The sequence below is a fragment of the Paramormyrops kingsleyae genome, chromosome 10 (genome assembly GCF_048594095.1).
Source record: "Paramormyrops kingsleyae isolate MSU_618 chromosome 10, PKINGS_0.4, whole genome shotgun sequence".
Lineage (NCBI taxonomy): Eukaryota > Metazoa > Chordata > Actinopteri > Osteoglossiformes > Mormyridae > Paramormyrops > Paramormyrops kingsleyae.
In genome coordinates, this window is record NC_132806.1 from 23,843,804 (window position 1) to 23,864,096 (window position 20,293).

At 41.0% G+C, this 20,293-nt stretch overlaps 2 protein-coding genes across 7 annotated transcripts; one reads left to right on the top strand and one right to left on the bottom strand.

Moving 5' to 3' along the window:
• Window positions 1-692: 692 nt before the first annotated feature.
• On the bottom strand, window positions 693-10,790 carry LOC111859893 (probable ribonuclease ZC3H12B). Of its 2 annotated transcripts, none has more exons than XM_023843029.2 (6): window positions 10,403-10,790; window positions 7,145-7,938; window positions 6,868-7,007; window positions 6,409-6,643; window positions 5,928-6,034; window positions 693-5,789 (listed from the first exon to the last, which is right to left on the bottom strand). In XM_023843029.2, the coding sequence occupies exons 2-6, from the start codon at window positions 7,774-7,776 to the stop codon at window positions 4,402-4,404; spliced, it is 2,502 nt and encodes an 833-aa protein (XP_023698797.1). In that variant the 5' UTR covers window positions 7,777-7,938; window positions 10,403-10,790; the 3' UTR covers window positions 693-4,401. The 2 variants fall into 2 exon arrangements, with proteins under 2 accessions (XP_023698797.1, XP_072573654.1); XM_072717553.1 differs by lacking the exon at window positions 10,403-10,790 and adding an exon at window positions 8,718-10,393.
• Window positions 10,791-12,488: 1,698 nt separating this feature from the next.
• LOC111859766 (zinc finger C4H2 domain-containing protein-like) lies at window positions 12,489-19,587 on the top strand. 5 transcript variants are annotated; one of them, XR_002841891.2, is made up of 6 exons: window positions 12,492-12,682; window positions 14,101-14,272; window positions 15,613-15,785; window positions 16,363-16,525; window positions 17,638-17,819; window positions 18,013-19,587. XR_002841891.2 is itself a non-coding variant. In XM_023842736.2 (5 exons), exons 1-5 carry the CDS (start codon window positions 12,630-12,632, stop codon window positions 17,749-17,751), a joined length of 675 nt encoding a protein of 224 aa, XP_023698504.1. In that variant the 5' UTR covers window positions 12,492-12,629; the 3' UTR covers window positions 17,752-19,587. The 5 variants fall into 5 exon arrangements, 4 of the variants coding, with proteins under 4 accessions (XP_072573655.1, XP_023698504.1, XP_023698506.1 ...); XM_023842736.2 differs by having other exon boundaries at window positions 17,638-19,587; XM_023842738.2 differs by lacking the exon at window positions 12,492-12,682 and adding an exon at window positions 12,740-12,814 and having other exon boundaries at window positions 17,638-19,587.
• Window positions 19,588-20,293: the final 706 nt, after the last annotated feature.

Consider the following 20,293-nt stretch of genomic DNA (forward strand, 5'->3'; position numbering starts at 1 on the left):
AAGCATGTGGTTTAATTAAAAGGTCTTGTATCAAACATTTAGCATTCATGCATACCGAATAATTGTAATGACTAAATGTAATTTATGACCTAACACTTTGTGAAGGTACTGTAGGGATGAGGCTTCAAAAGCCAATGCTGACCAAGGTTATTTGGTACTGTCAGTTCCTGATTGGTCCACCCTTCTTTCCATTGATTCTATACAGGACCTATTTGGATTAAATAGCACAGGAAAATCCTCCCAGCATAGGTAATGAGATTTCATGGTGCATTTTCTATTTGCCAGAAAGAACATATGTTTTTATCATTACTAATGAAGGAAAGTACCATTCACCTACACAGTGACATAAATCATATATCAATCTAAGGAGGGTAATTGCATTTTATGCTGGAACATGGATAGCATTCAAAGAAACCCAAATGTTTCACACAAAACATGGCAAAGTTTGTTTTGTCAGTAAATTACAGTGTTGTCTGGATTACTTCAGTAATTTAGAAGAGGATTAAAATTTAAGGGCTGGCAATTGTTTTGTACTATGGAATTAGAGTCAATGTTTATATTCTAAGGATTTTTATTCCTAAAAATATGTCTGGAACTACAGTGTCACAGTGGCATTGAAATATTGCCATTGTATTGAATTATGAAATAAGGAAACACAACAACAACAACAACAAAAAAAACAGTCTGAGACCTGGAGGAAAACATTTTTTATTTTCAGAACGGCAGAGTTGGTAGTTACTGAGTACAAGCTTTGAATTCTGCGGTTCTGTTGACTCCATCCAATCAGCTTGCTCGCACTTAAGTAGCTCGCCTCTGAATGGGTTACTACACCTGACAATCATTCACACTGAGGAAGAATGGCAGACAATAAAAGGTGGTGCTTTGATATGGGCTGACTGCAAATCGACATGAGTTGCATAATGCACCTTCAAATATATGATACCCAAATCCTTTCTTCTACACAATTATATTCAGCCACAGTCAACACAACTCCAGGATTTGTACCTCATCTTGGAGAGTGCACTGGCGTTAACATTTTGCCAAACAGAACGGAAGGTGTGATTCATAACATAACAGATCGACTGGATGATTTTTAGTTTTTTCCCCCATTAACGTTAAGGTGCTAGCGTTAGCGATTTATAGTGCTCTTACGTAGTTAAACCATTCACAAATATGTACATTGGCTGTCAATGGTAAATAATTTCTTAGACCAACTCTCTGGCAACCTCCTACTACCATGATCAAAGACACTTTCTCTCTTCAAAAACGCTAACCAATCAGACACATCCCTCAAACCCTGAGACCCACTCCTATAGATATCCGAGAAAAGAACTTGTCTGGAGATCATCAGTACTTCTCTCGCATACCACCACAGCATGCTAAGATCACTCACATTTATCACATTTTGGCATTACATAAAGAAGCAGACAACCGTTGTCATAGAGACTTACATTTTGTTTGAGTCAACAGACCCAAAGAGTTTATAAAGTTTTTGTTAAAACAATTTAAGCAACATGTTTCATTGAACAAATAATAAACAAACTACTGCAGTTCATCACACAAGACTAAATTATAATCAATTCACTCTTATGACCTTTAACTGCATAATAAGCAAAAGTAGAAGACATCTGGAAACACATGACATGTGACAGATTTGTACCAAGATTCACAAATCTAAAATTATTTTCATTGATTTTCAATACAGCAAACGTCAATAGTGCAGTGGGTGAATGTCATACATGTCTTTACAAATCCGAGTATTACCTGAGAATTGGGGGCTGTACATCTACAATCGATCAATTCGGAAAACATAATGGTACTTTGTTAACGGTGAACTGACGATGTGTATTGAAGTAAAACATTGAAAATAGTTTAAAAATGACACTACTATGGTAGGAGTCCCCATCAAACAGATTAACAGCTGTTTTAGGTTAAAATAGATTAGTCATCATGGCATGCTCTTAGTAGCTAAATAACATTTTTTTACATTTTAGAACAATTAAATAAAGATCAATTTACCAATATTGCAAAACAGTATACACTCAAACGATTTTTTTTTTTTTTTTTTTTTTTTTACAAACAACAAAGGCTTTCCATTAACCAGTTCACAAACACTGATTATGACATCTTACAGTATATAAATTAAATCCTAAAGGCTTTCACTCATTTGACAATACTTAAGGCGAGTACATGTGCCACAGGAGCGGCCAGCTCAAATAAGGAAACAAAATAGTAACTTCACATTAACTTCTCTCTTAAAATAGTGTGGTAACCCGAATGCTTTGCCGTTATCTCAACCATTCATAGAATACCTTGCGAAAAAATAAGGTTACGCTGATTTTAGAAACTTGATGAAACTGAGAAGGGGTGGGGGGCGGAGTAGGAAAACACTTCCTGACAGCCCTCGTTAGGTTACCACACTGACATCGCAAGGACACATCAACCACACATTTGTACGGTTACTTTACAGCTTAGGTTGTATTATTATTATTATTCTTTTTTTAATCAAATATACAATGAGAATAATGCCAGCAGCGGTGCACACAAGTTCTGTGCACGTGTAGCAGATTATAAAGAGTTTCTGTCTATAAACTACTGTGCCCAGTAAGAAAAAGTACATACCCTTGGGCTACTCCCAGTGACACACAGTGTCACAAAAATTGTTGCAAGTTTTTTTTTCTTCCGTGTTCAGATAAAGATATTCCGTAGATGACATTATACATTTCATAAATATTTTGTACAATCAAGAAATAGATACAATTTGTATCAACAAACAAAGGTCGTTTCTAGACATTTGAGGCTTTGCTGTTTGCTGCGTTTAAGGACCATAAAACATACTAGGAAGAAAAAAAAAATAGAATGTTATTAAATAGGCTATTCACAATGTAAAGAACATGCAGTTGCAGCAATAGAATACCGAGCTACACGTTTTAAGAAACACTGTAAATTTACTGTAACTTTACAGTAGTATTGCACGAAAAAGGTAAAGTGATGTCATTAGATACAAGCTGTTCATGGAGGCTGCAATTTACATACAATCTTTTACCTTTCAGAGTAGGTTTCAACAGTTTGACTATATTCTCTTTTCTTAATGAGACTGAACAGACCTTTTGTCTGAAAAAGAAGAGGGCAAGAGCAGAAAGAAAAGATATTTAACAAAATTAACAAAAAAAAGAACAGCAGCGCACAAGCCATTAGCCAAATGCCAGAAACAACCCTGACAGGAGCCTCACGTTCTGCGTGTTTCACATGAAGAAACATTTAGGTGGTGTCACGCCTTCTCACGAAGAAACCACGGGCCGTAAGCGGCCGTTTCACCCATTTCATGAAGAAGAAGAGAAGAAAGGGAAAAAAACACGACAACTACATGCCTGGACTCAGACTCCATCAGGCCATTAACAGGCAAAGTTTAAATAAGTTCCAAGGGGGACAATTGTTCCTGTTTCAGCAATTTAAAAAAGAAATGCCCTATTAAGGCATTTTGCTGACAAGCAACAGACCCCCCTCAATAAGAACTTGTAAGGAAAATAAATCACTCAAAGTGCAGTTCTTTGAAGGCTCCCAGATTATGCGCCTGTTTCCGCCACACAAAACGGAGACCCAGGGAAAGCAGCGCGCACCTTCACGCGATTTTTCAAATGTTGAAACGATACAGATAAAAATAGTTTATTACACACTGCTGTCGTAACTGCACTTGACAGTGTCATATATACACCTAAGCAATACTATAGTCTATTTCATCATTTAAAAGAAAAAGAAAGAAAAAAATCAGCCAATACCGACATCAAAAACATAATTTTTGTGCCTTAATGCGACACGGTTGATTATCTTTTTGGCATTAATTCAGCAGCTTCAAAATACTTATTAACCATGGCTACTTGAACCTTCTTGTATACAGGGTGACTACGTATCACTTCTGCCAAAAGGCAAACGTATTCCGTGTTCCTGTTTGGCTTCATGTTCATAGCTTTTGTGAAAATCGGCGCGGAAAGTAATGGTGAAAACCTACCGGGAAAATAGCTGCGGAAAACAGAAAGCGCTCGATACTGTATGAAGAAGAGGAGGAGACCTCTCGGACAACAGGAAAACTCAAAATGAATAGCTGTCAACAATAACTGCAGTGAGGTCATTTAAATATAAGGCCATATAAGTTGAAGTTCCATGCACTGAGGTATGCACTTCCTTAGGATCCAATCGGAACTTTGTCTTTATTCATCTCACAAAGAAATACTGGTTAATCAAAAAATATTTACAGAAGTGCTTGTGTCGACACACATCTATACAACATATATTGTACTTTGTGCATTATGTGTTTCAAAACAGTGGTACTGTCCACAAAATATATATATATGTATATCATATATATCATAGCCCCCCCAACCCTTCCCATAACTGAAGTGGCTAGCGTTCTGACCTCAGGTGGCTAACTATAACAGCAGCGAGCTCCTGTGGGTCAGTTAGGTGGGGATTTTTCTCCATGACGGAGTGAACGATGTAGGCGGGGAAGATGTTGCAGAGGTTGCGGTAAGTCTGGTACTGATGCTCGGGGATGACCTGCCTTTCCGGGTGCTCGGTCGGCAGGCCCTCCCAAGGGGAACGCCAGATCTGCTCCATCCTGTCGGGCATGCTGCGCACCATCACCCGTTCGCAGCATGGCTGCATCAGGCTATTGCTCAGTGGGTACGGCTGGTATGCACAGGATTCAGACCCGCAGGGTAAGGGGTCCCAGCTGGCGTGCTGCTCCCGGCACAGAGGCGGCCTCCTAAGTCTCATGGGGTTGCTCTCGTACAAGCGAGAGTCGGAGATGCTGTCCATGCGGGTCATGCCCAGGGAGCGCCCGGCCTGAGAGGACGATGAGGGGTGGAGGTTCTGAGGTACGGGGTAGTCCCCAGGGCAGCTGGAGCGGGCGCCTACCACAGCATGCTGCGCGTGGGGGGCTAGGTGGGACTGCTTCCGGGGGGGCTGCTTAGGCTCCTCCTGCCCATAGCTCTGCACCCTGGTCAAGGCCTCGTGGCTGTATCCATGAGCGAAGGGTTGCAGTCGGCTCTGGGACGAGGACGGGTGGCCCTTCACGCTATCCTCCATGCCACCGTCGACGGAGCCCATGTACGGCTCGCCGTAGGAGGAGAACGACTCACAGTTGGAGTGGTTTTTCGGGTAAATGCCCATATCGTGCTCCATGCTGTAGAAACTGTCGGTGTTGTGCATGCTGCCCAAACTCATGCTGGAGAAGTCGCTCATCATGGAGTAGTAGCCGTGATCGCCCACCGAATCATACTTGGGGAAGGGTTCACTGTAACTAACCGAGGCCCCGTGGCTGTTGGTGACCAGGATGGGCGGGTACTGCACGCTGGACATGTGTTCCAGCGAGCTGCCGGAGAACTGTGAGGAGCCGGGCACGGGGCTGCTGGCCGAGCGCGTGTTCAAGGCGCCGGCCGCATGGCTTTTTGCGGGCTGCATGGTTGGCACGCTAAGGGCCGAGACGAGGGAAGGCACAGAGTTGGCCTCGGACTTCCGGGCGACGGACAGCCTCTCCTCCGGCTCGCAAGCCACAGAGCGGATGCTGGGGTCCGACTGGCGCTTCGGGGCCACGCGCTTGGCTTCCGAGCCGCTCTCGGCTTTTGAGGCCCCGGGGCCTGCCCCGCACTTCACCAGGGCGCCCTCACTCATCGTCTTCACAGCCGTCAGCTTGGCGAACGCACGGAGCTCATCTGCCACCGATCTCTGCGGCTGGTTCGCCCGTTCGGGGTGGTAGTACTTGCATTTGTGTCCATAAGTACATTTCTTTCCTGTAAAACCGATCGATACGACAACCAACTTAGAAGTAGTTATGAGGTGTTAGTAAATAGATTAATAACCGTGAAATGTGGATATTACTGTGATGTTGCAATGCTGCAGATGGCCTACTACTAGCGTAACTAACTCACCATATGGGCACGGCTGCTTTTTGTGCTCTGGGATGACAGGCCGTTTCCTAAGAAAGTTCTCCAGACTGGGACCGTGTCTCCCCAAAGGGTCATCTGGTGGCATGAACCTACAAGACAGAATTTTCAACACTCATATAAATAATTCTACGTGTCAGACAAGGTTCAGGCTAGAGCAATTAAATTTGATATTAAAATTAATCTAAAAAAAGCCTCAGCGTTTGAATTACAGATGCTGGGCAGCCGGATTACATAAACTCATAAGTTTCAAGCTAAATTAGTGCTTCTTGTTGGAAAACTGCATCCTTGGGATGACATGTGCTAGACCAATTAAAATGTATGGTTTCAATTCTAAAAACTGCTTTTTAACTAAGCTAAAACATTGTTTAATATGTAAAAAAAATTTTTTTTAATATATCTGAGCCTAACAATAAATTCAAGCTAAAACATCACGTGAAATATCTGAATAATATTATTAACCTACTTGTCATTTACGAAAGAATACATGAGGAGACGTTCTTCTATGAATTTCTTCCACTCCGGTTTCTCGTTCTGAAGGTCCCGGTAGTTGTCATTGGAAACGATGATGCCGTCTGAGTCATATGCCAGCTTGACTATGAACCGATCATCATAGCAGACCACCCTCCTTCCCTGGACCCTCCTTGATGGTGTGAACACTAGGATCTTCTCCTTCTCAAGTTTCCTCAAGATTTCTTGATCTTGCAGTGGAATCATAGTAAAACACAGTATTACATGACAAGGCAAGTCATGTTGGAAATCTGGCAAACATGGTCCAAACATTTTAAACTCCTCCTACTCTCCAAAATTCTGGTTCTGCAAATAAGCCCTCTACAAGCTAGGCATAAAAAAGTGATGTCATGTCACTATTCACAACGGACCCAAATGGTCCCATCATATGAAAGGTAATGTGTACCACACATACCAGTTATAGGGGCATCAGGTCTGGACTGCTCTTTTCTCCAGGCTGGAACAAACACTGTGATGTCACTGTGTCCTTTCTCCAAAAACCAATCCACTGCCAACTGGATGCCACGGCAGGAGAACACCTCTTTGTTTCCATGGCTACAAGTAATGAAATAAATAAACAAACAAATAAATGTTTACTGGTGACAAACAGGCCTTGATCGTGTAAGTTCAGAACAGTGCTGGTCCACTTGCATTTACAAATCGGAGATCCTTTCGGTTTCTGGGATGCTTACCTCATCGCCACATTCGAGCCATCTATGACAATGGGCCGAAGGTTGTCTACATTGTCCACAGAGTCATCTTCTAATGATACTTCAGGGCTGGTGATCTCCTTAGGGCAGGTGTTGCGAGGTGTCAGCGCCCCAGCGTTGCTGCTGCTGCTGCAGGTGCTTGTGCAGCTGCTGGCCTGAGTCTCCATGTCACCCTTGTTGCCAAGTCTCACCAGCTCCGCTAGGATGTCATTAATCAGGGCGCTGGCCCCCAGTTTGCTCAGCACTGCTTCCACCTGCTCTCCAGAGTAGCCGAGCTTCAGGGCAAAGTCCATCTTGGCCTGGTAGCCCTTGTCGGTGCTGGGCTTGCTGGTGTTGAGCCTGGAGTCATCGCTGCAAAGGTCCTGCAAGATGCTGCTCTGGGAAAAACTTGGGCGATCTAAGCATGGCGAGCGGCAGAGCTGCCGGTGGGGTTTGGTAGATATTAAGGTCTCCTTCTTCTGGCTGCTGCTTCTCACCTGGTCCGCCTCGCTTTCTGAGCTGGAACCCTCCTCCGAATCCCCGCTGCCATCCAGGGCCTCCTTCGGTGGGCTCGCTTCTGCCCCGGAGGACCGTTTCTCCATATTCGGCTTCTCCACCATGGACCAAGCTGTCATAACATTGTGCTTCCCACCGGAGACCTCCAGCGTGAGCTCACCTCCACCACAACCTGGGAGACATACTTGATGGCCGATTTAAGCTCAAGCAGCCGTATGTGCAAAGCACAACTTAAAAATCCCCTCTTCTGGTGCTCCGGTTAAGCCGAAGACAAAATATTCCTAAAAGACAACAAACACATCAGAATGATAGAATCACCCAGCAGTTTCAAGTAACATATTACTCCTAACTAAATGAGTATTTAATTGATGTAAACACAGTCTTTGGACGTTAAAGTAAGCAAACCATTACACTTCTTGTTTTTCAGGCTACCTTGGGCTCCCAAGAATTTAGCAATTCACTGCTGTTGGCCGTGAACACCTGCCCGATCTCTGTTATGTATCTTAGTATATTTTTAAATACATATACAGATAATAATGATAATGATCATTGATAATATGCCATGGGACAGGCAGAATTTCATCGAAAAGGCAAAACAAAGATTAACTCTTACATGTATCATTTATAATTAGATAACTAGAACTATGGTTCAAATAAATGTATTTTTATTTAGCAAAACACTATGCGATACATTTTAAATGTTTAAAATGTATGGACAGTTTCAAAACACAATACACGGTGCCCTAGTATTATGTAATTTATAACCATAACATAACAAAGCTATATAAATGTAACATTTTAAACTGGTATTCTACACTACTTCATATATATTCCTCTATATGCAATTTTCCCTGGATACAGAGCATCCCTTGAAGGCGCCAGCCCACATTTGAGATTTCGGTGACAGCACAGCTACTTGATACAACAGCAAAAAAAAAAAAAAGAAAAAGTAGCAGATATACAGCAGCTGCAGAAAAGACCACAGTGTTACAGTTTCTGACATACAGAACCTTCCACTCCAGCTCACGCTGCAAGCATAAAACAAAAGACGTGGGCTCACAAAAGCCTTCACAGGAAGCCATCCTCTTCACTGGAAACTGCAGGCTGGAATTTCCTCCGATTGTGAAAAGCACAGAAGAATACAGCAGATTGGAGTGAAGGCCGCCGCCTCCGCCCCTCCTCCTCCACCTCACTGACGGAAGCCCAGCACGGCTACCATGCTACGGTGCCCTCAGCAGATGGACAGACCTGTGCAGGCTTGCACAGCCTGTCTCATAGCAACAAGTGAAGCACAGGCCCATATCTGTAACAGGATGCATGCTGCTAAAGGAGTATTTTTTTCCCCTTTGGCCTTCTGAAGCACCTGGTGTGAGAGTGGCATAACCTGTAGCATCCCTACATGTAACTCCCACTCTGAATATAACAAAACAAAACTGCCAGAAGCAAAACTTAACAACCACACTTTATATAAAAGTCCAGCTAACTCAGGCTACTGATAAATGTCATATTATCCAGTCTTTTGGCAATGAGCCGACAGAGTGCTTCTTCTAACTTGCAATACTGAATACCCTATTATGCAAAAGCTGTTATTCAAGAACACACACACATATAAATAACATATATGTATTTAAACATGTGCACATTTATATTAATTGATATTCTCAAAGCAATCACGTAATGAACGTATTCCTGGGATCTGTTCTTCTATGTTCATATTGCATTCATACGGATATAAAATTGGTTAAAACAATAATAATTTAGCGTTATCAATAACCTTCGCAGGTTAGCTAACAGCCTCGCCTTACAGAACTAAAGCTAGCTACATGCAACATCCCACACCTACTCGTCGCTTGGAGGATACATTTTTTTTTTTTGCGTTGTCATACAAAACATAACGTACAGGGGCTTAGCCGCTTCTCACATAATCCAATATTTGTGCAACCCCCGTCTGTAATGAACAGATCTGACAGCCACTAAGGCATCCCTTGCACAGTGTATAAAACGATAACGGGTACTTAAAAGACACAACACCTAATTTGTCCTTAGATTAAAGAATCCAGGCAGCTAGCTAGCTAGGTACAAACATGTTAAATTACGTCATCGATTAGGTAGATATTTAATAGCTGAGGCAAAATGTTTGCATTTTCACGTTTCGTATTTTTCTGAGTTTTTTTATTTTTTTTTATTTTTTTACTGACATCATTACGCCGACATTTAATGACATTTAGCTGTTATCAGTACACGCTGCCTTGCAACCAATTTGACGACCGAGCAAAGCATTTGCACGGAATTCGGCAGCCGGTTTGCCCGCTAGCGAGCTCGCTAGCGCGGTAAGGGCTGTCCATCCTTCGCTAGCGGATAGTTAGCTGCCCGGCTAAACCTGCTAGCTAGCCCCGGATAAGCGTCGGCTAACATGTCAGCTTAACGGACGGACGCCAGGTCCAGTTAGCCTAGTCGGGGCTTTCGGTCGTGACACGTCTCCGGCTAACTCCGCCGCAGGCTACCGGACCAAACGCAGATAAATTGCGGGCTCGTTAAACGAAAGTAACCCCGTGAAGAAGCGGATGGCGTGACGGTAGCATAACTAGCAGCAACATGCTAGTATTAATAAATCTGCTAGCCAGCTCCTTACCAATTTCTCTCCCCCAATACCCTTCAACGCAATAGTTAGCCACCTTGCAGGGCTGGTTTAGCCGCACGACTAGGGTATCGATAACTTAAAAAAGGTAGCGTAAAAGTTCTTACTTTAGCCTCTACGCGGTCCCCTTCCCCGGCCTCCTCGGTACTCGCCGTGATGCTGGCGTTGCCGCAGTTTGACTCAGCGGAACCAAGGTTGACCCCCACCCGGAAAACTTACTCTATATACGGCTTGGAGCGGCTTGGCGAAGCGGCCTGCTCCCGCGGCGCTGCCAGCTCCAAATCAATTTAAATTAAAAAAAATACATAAATATATATATTAAAGTGCCTCCTGAATGAAGGCAGATTTTATACACAGCATAGCTGGGGGGTCTCTCTTGTTGAAATGGCCAGACGCTTTAAAAGCGAAATATTTTATTTGTTCGAAACATCATTATAGGGGGAAAACATCCACAGCATCCCTTTTCCTCCATCATCCAGCCTCCCACAGACTGTCTCTTAGCAACAGGTTTGCCGCCCCCTGTCGCCGATTCGGGGACATCAAATACGGCCATTATGGCAGAGAAAACAAATCACACTTTTTTCCTCCAAAACAAACGGTGTATTATTGATAAATATGTATAATATATATGGAAGAATATCATGATAGTAATATGATCTTGTGTTTATAATGTAATCTATTCACGCAATGCATATCAAAATTATTTTTAGTTTTATTATCTAACGCGAAAGCCCTTGTAATTACTTCCCATCACATTACATTAAGTGAATGTCACGCTTCTGTGGAAATTTGTGCAGTAATGCGCTCGTCGCCTCATGAAATGTTGGGATAGTAAATAACAGTGCGAGCATGACATTCCCGTAGACCAAGGATAAGTCACAGTATGCGACATTGACTGTAATGACTTCTGTCGTTATTTTAAGACTGTCCTACTCGTAGGAATCTCGATCATAACAGCCTATTACCTTTTATTAGATTTGATTGGACTATTGATTTGACCCTATTCACTTCTAAACAAAATTTCCACATTTGAAATTGTTTCTGAAAATATTACTACAAATACACACGTTACAAATTTCAAGTATTTTCTAAACTTTCGAATTTTAAGGCAGCCTCTGTTGACTGATGTGACATCAAGGTTAGTTCTATAGAAATACAGTCTAAAAAAATGCATGGTCATTGGCTACAAAACCACGATAAAACGAGGGAGCACTATAACAGAGCTGGGAACAACAGTAATGGACTTTAACGATAATACATTTATTTATTTACTTATTTTAAATAAAAATGTAGAGGATTCTGAGGCATTTTGTGATATTGTGCCACATCCATTATTCTGCTTCAAATGGAAGCACTCCAAAAACAATTGAATACGCACATACGCACACAGAACTGTATCTTGAAATCTTCTTTATACTCCTTAACTTGATAATGCTCCAACTCGGACTAAACCCCATTGTTACCAATTTCCATACCCATCCTATACCTGGACTCTCTGGATACTGCTGCCATATTCCAAAATTAAACTTACATAAAATATCAAAAAAATGCATGCAATAGTTTAAACTGCTGGGTTAAAATAACGGAAAGGCTTTTCCTAATATTAAGACACATCTATATTGTCAGTTGATGTTAACTGATGCCAATTGATATTATTGATGTTATGGAGCAGTGTGCCGCTCTCACAGGTCTTGGTCTGCGTCCAGAATGATTCCAGTTTGAGGAATCCCATTTCAGGCAGAGTAACCATATCCCTGACCCCAAGCTTCGCTCTTACTATCTGTGTGTCTCACAGGAGAGTAAGAAGGGGTATCTGGAAATCAAAGAATTCCTAAGTAGTAGCATTAATTTTTAATAAAACTGTAATGTATCTGTGACCATAGTAAATGTGGCTAGTAAATTAAACTGAGATGCATTAGCGAGCTGGAGTAGCCGCAATATTTAAAAATGTATTGTTGCATTGCCAATTATAATTACTGTTAAAAGTTATGCTGAACTTTAATTTAGCTGTTTAACTTTACAAGCGAATGTGTGTAGACATTATGGCATGTTACAAAATCACTGTAACATGACCTCTATATAGAAATGCAGTTTATGTAATCATAAACCATATATTTTATCTTAATACCGTACACTACAACCAAATATGTATGCATTTCGCTTTCCAGAAGATAGGTGGCGCCACTATGTTAAATTTATAGTGTGGGATCCAGCGAGTAAGAAGTCAGCACATGCTCACAAAGCTGCGCTCATGTGTTACATCTTTGTTTTTCTGGCGTTTGCAGCGGCATAGCCCATCGGTCGGTTGCGTGATTGGGAGCTACTTAGGCAATCATGGCAGATGAACAGGAGATCATGTGCAAATTAGAAAATATTAAGGAGATAAGGTAATATGCATGCTTAACTGGCCATTTCTAGTATTGTCTCTTTGTCTGGCTAGTATATAACTGGTAGTATGTAGATCTTTCCTCAGCCGACGTGTTAGAGGTTCCCGGCATCTGTTAGTGCCAGTTTGCTCTGTAAGCGAGTACTGGGTTTTATTATTCGAGTTGAGTACCTGTGCGTTGGTTACTTTCTGTCTTTGAGTAGAAGCTTGCTTGTTTTCAATACTTAATCGTAACTGTTTGAGGGCATCATGCACGTGTTGAATGTATAATTTATCTCTTTAGTAGCAAGGGTACCGGTAGGGTGTCTGATTGGATTATCTTAAAATAATTATTTTTTAATAGTTATACAGTGGCTCAATTGAATAGTCTCCGGAACTGAACAAAGCACTTTATATCGCAATGACGGCGCATTCAGAAAGCTGTGTGCTGGCTGGCTTCTAAAAAAACCCCCCTGTAAATTAATCATATATTAACAGGTATTTAGCTGGGTGATGTGGACAAATTAAGAAAAGGCAATATACATTACATATGTGCTTCGCCTCAATTTTGTTTTAATATGGGGTGGAAAAACGCCCACATTTTTCTGTCTCCACTGCGGCGCCCTAACAATAGGACAGGCACGTTACCTTGGGTGAAAGAAGCAATAGCATGTAATCCATTGTCAGTTAATGCCTGAAAATTAGCACCCCAGGGGGCAAAGGAAGTAGCATGGGGGATAAAGAAGACATTATACGGTGAATTTGGATGGATTATTGCTTTACCTGTAACTAATTTCCTTTTCAATTGTAAGGGAGTTAACCAGGGTCTAAAATTGTGTAGCTTTGTTTGAATTTGGGCTGAATAGTTAAGTAAAATGTGTATTGTGAGGAAAATCTAGTTTCAACATTTTTTTCACCGAAATATTTAAAATTATCTATGGATGTGTAGTTTTTGTAGCAATTAAAAAAATCTAAAATGGGTAATTAATACTTGGAGCCGGCAGAAATTGTCTTAAAATTATTTTTACTCTATTACGTTTATGTAAATGTCAAAGTAAAAGAAATTGGTATCAAAAATGACTAGTAGATTATAAGGCTACCATTGTGTTTGAGCTGTAGCTAGGTCTGTAAGTTGTGCTCTTTAAAATTAGATGTTCAAAGGTTTAAAAATCTTAGCTCTAAAACAGATGCAAGTTTAATAATTTGAAGTAAAACTGTGTAGAAGTATTTAGTATTGTAGTATAGTATTTAGTGCTGTAGTATATTATATACATATCAGTGCTGTATATAATATGATGTATGTCTTCACATTGTAAAATTGGCACTGTTCAGTAGTGGATGCATGACATGTGTGCAAACAAGACAGAAAGAGCAGACTGATTGTCTCTCTGAGTAGCATACAGCACGTGTTTGATCTGTCGCACACATTTTGTGTCTCAGAAATAAGACCATCCAGATGGAGAGAATAAAATCACGCCTGAAGAGTGAGTTTGAGGCCTTGGAATCAGAGGAGAAGCATCTGAAGGAATACAAGCAGGAGATGGATCTTCTGCTGCAGGAGAAGATGGCACACGTAGAAGAGCTGCGACTGATCCACGCTGACATCAATGTGGTGTGTGATGATGTCCACCAGCACTGATTTGCATGTGCCCTATGATCAGTGTCAAAATAAAGCTTTATTGATACTGCTTAAATTTAGCTACTGCTCGCATCTTTAACAGTAAAAGACAACTTTATTTCCATTTTTGGCCGTATTGAGAAGTACTGTGTTGCTCTTTATTCTGATTCTTCTGTCGGTTTTTGGGATTACCAAAACCTCTGTACCAGATAAGACAACAGAAGGTCAGAATGTAGCCTAATCCCAAATTTAATTAACAAACTATGCAAATCTTTACTTCAACAAGCCATTAGATGGCACTATAACAAGCAATAAAAATATGATTACAAAATGACAGTAACTCATACCTTATTTAACTGATTGCCATGAAACTTTAATAATTTTTTAAATCATTATGATGAGGAGAATTTGCGTAAGCCCTACAGAGTTACACCGTATCAAATTTCCCCCATCCACATTGGTTAACCAGTCAGAACTAATGCTAGATGTTCTTGTTTGCAGAAGAAAATGTTTCCATTTGAAATTTATTTTTGAGGGAGAGTTGGAAAGAATTGCCCGCTTCTGAGAAAATTCTTTAGGATTGTTCATTTCTTTAATCTGCATTGACATGAACCAATATTTCTCAGATTGATGAGGATTGGGAGCTATAACCAGAAGACTGATCTTTCAAATTTTGGGATTTAAAAATGTATGAGGATGTCTATGCTTTTAACTGGCTTGGTTACCAGATCCATTGGAGTACTGCACAATATTATTTATAATATCTTCATTTGTTTTGTAATGACCTGTGTTGACAAACAACCATTCCTAAATTGCTCACAGGGGAATGTTTTCTGCCATTGTAAGCAGGAACTTCAAGTGGAAAAACTACAGCTGCCACAGCAGCTAATTTAGAGTACAAGTAAAAGTCACCTTTTATCATAATTATTATTATTATTATTATTTAGGGAGCAAGCGTTACAGGCCCTGTATAAAATTTTGATTTCTGCTGGTTTTGCCAAATGTGATGGATGGATGGATGAATGGACAGCCAAAACAAATTCAGTTTTTTTTTATTTCAGTTACAATAAATTTTGCATGCATTTATGTCTTTGTTTATGTCATTTGACATGTTATGTCAATGTCTAAAATTCGGCTACCTCATTTGTTATATATTTCTGTTCAAATTAATGTAAGTCCTGTTTATTGCACTCGTTTCTATGAAGGCTTTTGTCCATCTAAAATGTTAAAACTTCTACATAATGTACATCGCTTTGAGTGGCAATAAATGTGCTAGGGACCCAAAATCAAAAATATACACAAGTGCTGTAAGAAGTCTGTCTCTGTGCCCGTAGATGGAAAACACGATCAAGCAGTCGGAGAACGACCTGAACAAGCTGCTGGAGACGACACGACGCCTCCACGAGGAGTACAAGCCCCTGAAGGAGCACGTGGATGCTATGAGGGTGGGCCTGGGCCTGCAGAGGCTCCCCAACCTGAGCGACGAGGAGGAGAAGCTCTCCCTCGAGTGAGTTCTGATCCCTCTGACACTTTACTGTCATCTTACCATATCTCAACCTTGTGTTCCTCCTTGGGAGACGTGGGCCGGGACATGTTTCCACTTTACAAATACTAGAATTTCTGCCAGTTTCTGCCATGTGTGCTTAGATTATATGTATATTCATTTTGTCATGTCTTGGCTACTGAGTAACTACTGTTATACTTAACTATTGACCATTTTTGGCTTAATTAGAAGTTCACGCTTAAACCAGAGAATATCAGTGGTGTATACTTAAGGTCAGAGTTAAGTTATACATTCAGTGTCATTGGATGTTGGGTCAAGGTACACTTATCCACTTAGTGTTTGAGTATATTTGTTTTAACTCCTCAGAAAAAGTCTAGTTGCTGTATTTTCACTTAAATTCTGCTACTATGTTTTGTAGAACATGCAGAGAGCACATTTATAGTCCTAATCTGATGAATTAAGTCTGCATATCTTAAAATTTAAATTCATAAAGATTTAATTTCCTTATCTTGTTAGACTTTCGGCTTCAAAACATGGATATCACCGTAAAACTAACAATGTGAAAATTTGATGCGTGTAGCTACTTCGAGAAGCAAAAGGCAGAGTGGCAAGTAGAGCAGCAAGAGCCTTCCATCCCAGAATCCCTTGCGGCGGCGGCCGCAGCTGCTCAGCAGCTCCAGGTCTCCCGGAAGCAGGACTCCCGCCAGACTGCCGCTTTCCGGCAGCAGCCCCCACCCATGAAGGTAAGAGGGCCCCAGGTGTGACGCCGCGTCCACACCCATTCGCAGGATTTGTTGCCGACGTGCAGTGAAAATCAAGTGCCACTTGAAGAAATGACACCTCCCCCCAGTCGGCGGCCGCGTGAAAGAGCACAAGAGTTTTTCAGTTTTAGTCACAGGCTTTAATTTTATCTGCTAGTATTTCGTGTTGTGCTGGTTTCAGGCTTGAGATTTTATTGTCGTATATAGTCAGTGCGATGAGGCACTTATTGACGTCTCCCATGCTGCTGTCAGATGATAACTGACAAAGGGATCAGTAAATAACGGCATCAGAGGATGACAGCACTGACTGACAAGTCACTCCCACAGATATTCTTCCAAGGTAAACACACAGCATGTGACAGCTGTGATGGATATTTACTACGAGTGTGCGAAGGATCACCAATTTATTTTGCAGTTCACTTATACCTTATAATTAGCAGCTGTTGAATAACCTTCAAGCTTGACCTGCTACATACATTTTTCAGGTGGTAGCTATACATTATGTATTTTTATGACTTTGCTAACTTGCCAACAGACTGATTTATGATGAGAACTTGTTTGAGCAGTGGTGCTCATTACATAAATGAGTAAAACACATGGAAGTTTTCCCCTTGCCATTGCAACATATACTTTGCACGTTAGGTGCAGTTTGTTGCTCTTTGTTTATTTGTGTTTTTTTTATACTATATTTTGGAGTCTGTCGTGCTTGGGCCGACATATGCGGGCCGCTGATTTTCCTGTGTAATGAGGAGAAATTAACTGCGGGTTATTAAAATGCCCCAGCAGGGTGCCTTCTTTTCAGGCGCTTTCATTAAGAGCAGTGAAACGCAGTGCGCGCAGCAACTCCCCACTGTAAAGCAGTGCGTTGCCTGGACATCTGAAAATGCATGTGCTTTTTAAAATTGTACACGTGTCTGTCAAAGACAATGTTTTTTGCCTAAAGTTGTTGCTTGTTTAAAGTTGTATCTTCCTGACAGTTTTATTTATTTAACTGGAAAAAGATTTCAGATGTATCAGATTTCAACTAAGATAAGCGGTTTAGAAGATGAATGAAGGAAACACAAATTTTTTATGTCCTCCCTTCTCCCCCCCAGGCCTGCCTTTCGTGTCATCAGCAAATTCACCGTAATGCACCAATATGTCCGCTCTGCAAGGCCAAAAGTCGTTCCAGGAACCCCAAGAAACCCAAAAGGAAGCAAGACGAATGATGATGGAGAGAAAACGTCCCTGGCTTTTGAAACAAACAAAAATAAAATAAGGCATATTTACATGTGATGTAAGCACAAACATTTTCCTTTTAGGAAAGCTGTAAAAGTATTTGCGTTCATATGATGTAGTGTAGCTAAATGAAGGAATTTCAGGATGTGTGTGTAAAATTAAGTTACATTGATCAAAAGGTGCCAAATTGACCTATGATGCATGGATTATTGAAGTTTTTTGTTTTCTAATTATGCTTTTTGTGTTTACAGAAGGGGAGCTTGGTGTAAATGTGGTGTAAGCAGTCTTACTTCTGGCTAATCTAACTTGGAGAAGTGGAGCATTTGGTGCTGGTGTTAATTTAGTGTGATAATTACAATTAAGTGCTACCGGGTTTTTATGCAGCAAATCCAGAAGGCAGGCTGGCGCACTAGGATGACAGCTCTTAAGCTGGTGTAAGTGTGAGATATCTATGCTTTTGTCACAGTAGTGATTGGCTTGAGTCTTTACTACCAGGCAGTGTGACAGTTGTTACCTAGACCCCATTAAGGAGTAATCTGTGCAATGACCACTCCACCCTGAGGGATGCCATCACGCCAAATTAGAGGAACAGTGGTCTAAGGGATTGCTGTATGCGGATATTGGTGTACGGAACATTAATCCATATAAAAGAACACCTTTAAATTTTGAAGGTCTAGGGTCATCATCTGTAATGTAATGCTGACAGTGATTCAGTCTCTTGTCCTTATATTATTTGTGCAGTTCATTGATATATACAGTATTTAGGTGTAGAACATGCCAGTCACTTTCGTATTTTAGGTGCCGTTTTTAATGATTGTGTGTCTCGTCTTCTCATGCGGTGTCGTCTGCACTTAACCTTGTAAAGGAATGATCTTGCTGGAAGAGTAGCGTATTTCTGAGAAACGTGTTAAGCTGTGATCGAGGTTGGCAAGTTGTATTGTGATGTCTAATGGAATGTGAGGACAGCTGTGCTTGTACTGTCTAAATCCATAACTTACTGTTCTAGTCAGCATGGATAAATGTTTTATGTACAGAAAAACCTACAGCCTGTCCTAAAGGTGTTTAATGATAATCCAGCTTTTCACATATGAGGTAAATTTCTTTTGTTCAGACATAACACTCTGTGTAAATGTAAATGTGTTGTTTGTGGTTCCATTTTTTTTTACTTAAGAAGTTCTCAGTAACCAAAATATGTCTTAACAGCACTGACAAAAAATATACCAAATCCGTGTTACTCAGCCCAGTCCTTGGCGAGCCCAAGACAGCACACGTTTTTGCTCCCCGCCAGACAGCACACGTTTTTGCTCCCCGCCAGACAGCACACGTTTTTGCTCCCCGCCAGACAGCACACGTTTTTGCTCCCCGCCAGACAGTCCACATTTTTGGTCCTGGAGCTGGGAGAGAGCAAAAACGTGGACTACTTGGGGGTCCCCAAGGACAGGGTTGAGAAGCACTGTATTAAATGATTTTAGTAATTCAAAGTTTAAAATTCTTCATCCTACAAAAATTCTTTCCTCTAAGTTAATAATTGCACTTGTGACCAATGTTTGATGTGAAGGAAGCAAATAATTTTGACTTTAAACATTCTATGAAACCCAAAACATATTGGTCTCTCTTTTTAAAACTACTTTTACAGATCAGTCTATTTGCATAATTATTATGTTCAGTATACAAAGGCATTGTAATCCAACTTTTTATATAAATGGCAGCTTAAAATTATTTTATTTTATATCCAGAACCTTTTGTGTGGGGTTTGTGTCCCTCCCCCCTTTGTAAAATGTAATGTGAATTTTTGTCCAGTAAATTTTGTGCAAGGGACTAGTTCATTTGTGTCTGAAGAATGGCATTGTTATTGGGGGAAAAGACAGGAGGAAGTTATTCTATAAAAGACTGATACAGGATGTAGTGGATGTCCGGTATGGCACCACGCTGTTCTGGGTCGGTCTATTCTGGCACATTTTCAGCTTCTCCAGCTTAATCACAGGGTATTAGCATCTGTACAGCAGTAGAACAAGAACTGTTTTATAATGAGCCCAGAGTAACAATATTGATCTGTAGCTAAGCGACGGGGGGGTGGAAAAATCTTCATTTGGTACAATTTTAAATGAGAGGGACATGCAAAACAGAATATAACCTAAATATAATTTAAGAAATCAAAAAGTCAGTATTAACTGGGGGGGGAAATGATCGGGGAATGGAATTTTACTCTCCCTTGTTTGACCTGTGGTACCACCAATTTGTTCTGAGCTTAAGCCACTCAGCACAAAATGTTTCCAAGTTCAGAGGCTGTGCCAAAAGCAGAGTTTAACTAGATCCCTAGTGGCCCAGCTGGCCTTGTAAACATCACAGCAGGCTGCCTCAGTCTGGCCCTTTAAATGGGATCTTCTGGTTTATAAAAGCCTTAATATGCAAATTCTTAATTAGGGGAAACTGCATGCACTCACGTTGACTTGCTCCGAAGGCATTTAAGCAAATGCTGTAACGAACATTATTACCGTCATCTGTACAATGAAATGTCTAGTGTTACGTAAC

What these genes read in the sequence shown, in the direction of transcription:
- LOC111859893 (XM_023843029.2), bottom strand. Translation starts at nt 7,776, where the DNA reads ATGACAGCTTGGTCCATGGTGGAGAAGCCGAATATGGAGAAACGGTCC. An exon ending in TATTCTTTCGTAAATGACAA is followed by an intron (nt 6,035 to 6,408) that starts GTAGGTTAATAA and finishes TCTGTCTTGTAG; the next exon opens with GTTCATGCCACCAGATGACC. An exon ending in AAAGCAGCCGTGCCCATATG is followed by an intron (nt 5,790 to 5,927) that starts GTGAGTTAGTTA and finishes TCGGTTTTACAG; the next exon opens with GAAAGAAATGTACTTATGGA.
- LOC111859766 (XM_023842736.2), top strand. Translation starts at nt 12,630, where the DNA reads ATGGCAGATGAACAGGAGATCATGTGCAAATTAGAAAATATTAAGGAG. An exon ending in TCCACGCTGACATCAATGTG is followed by an intron (nt 14,273 to 15,612) that starts GTGTGTGATGAT and finishes CTGTGCCCGTAG; the next exon opens with ATGGAAAACACGATCAAGCA. An exon ending in AGCAGCCCCCACCCATGAAG is followed by an intron (nt 16,526 to 17,637) that starts GTAAGAGGGCCC and finishes TCTCCCCCCCAG; the next exon opens with GCCTGCCTTTCGTGTCATCA.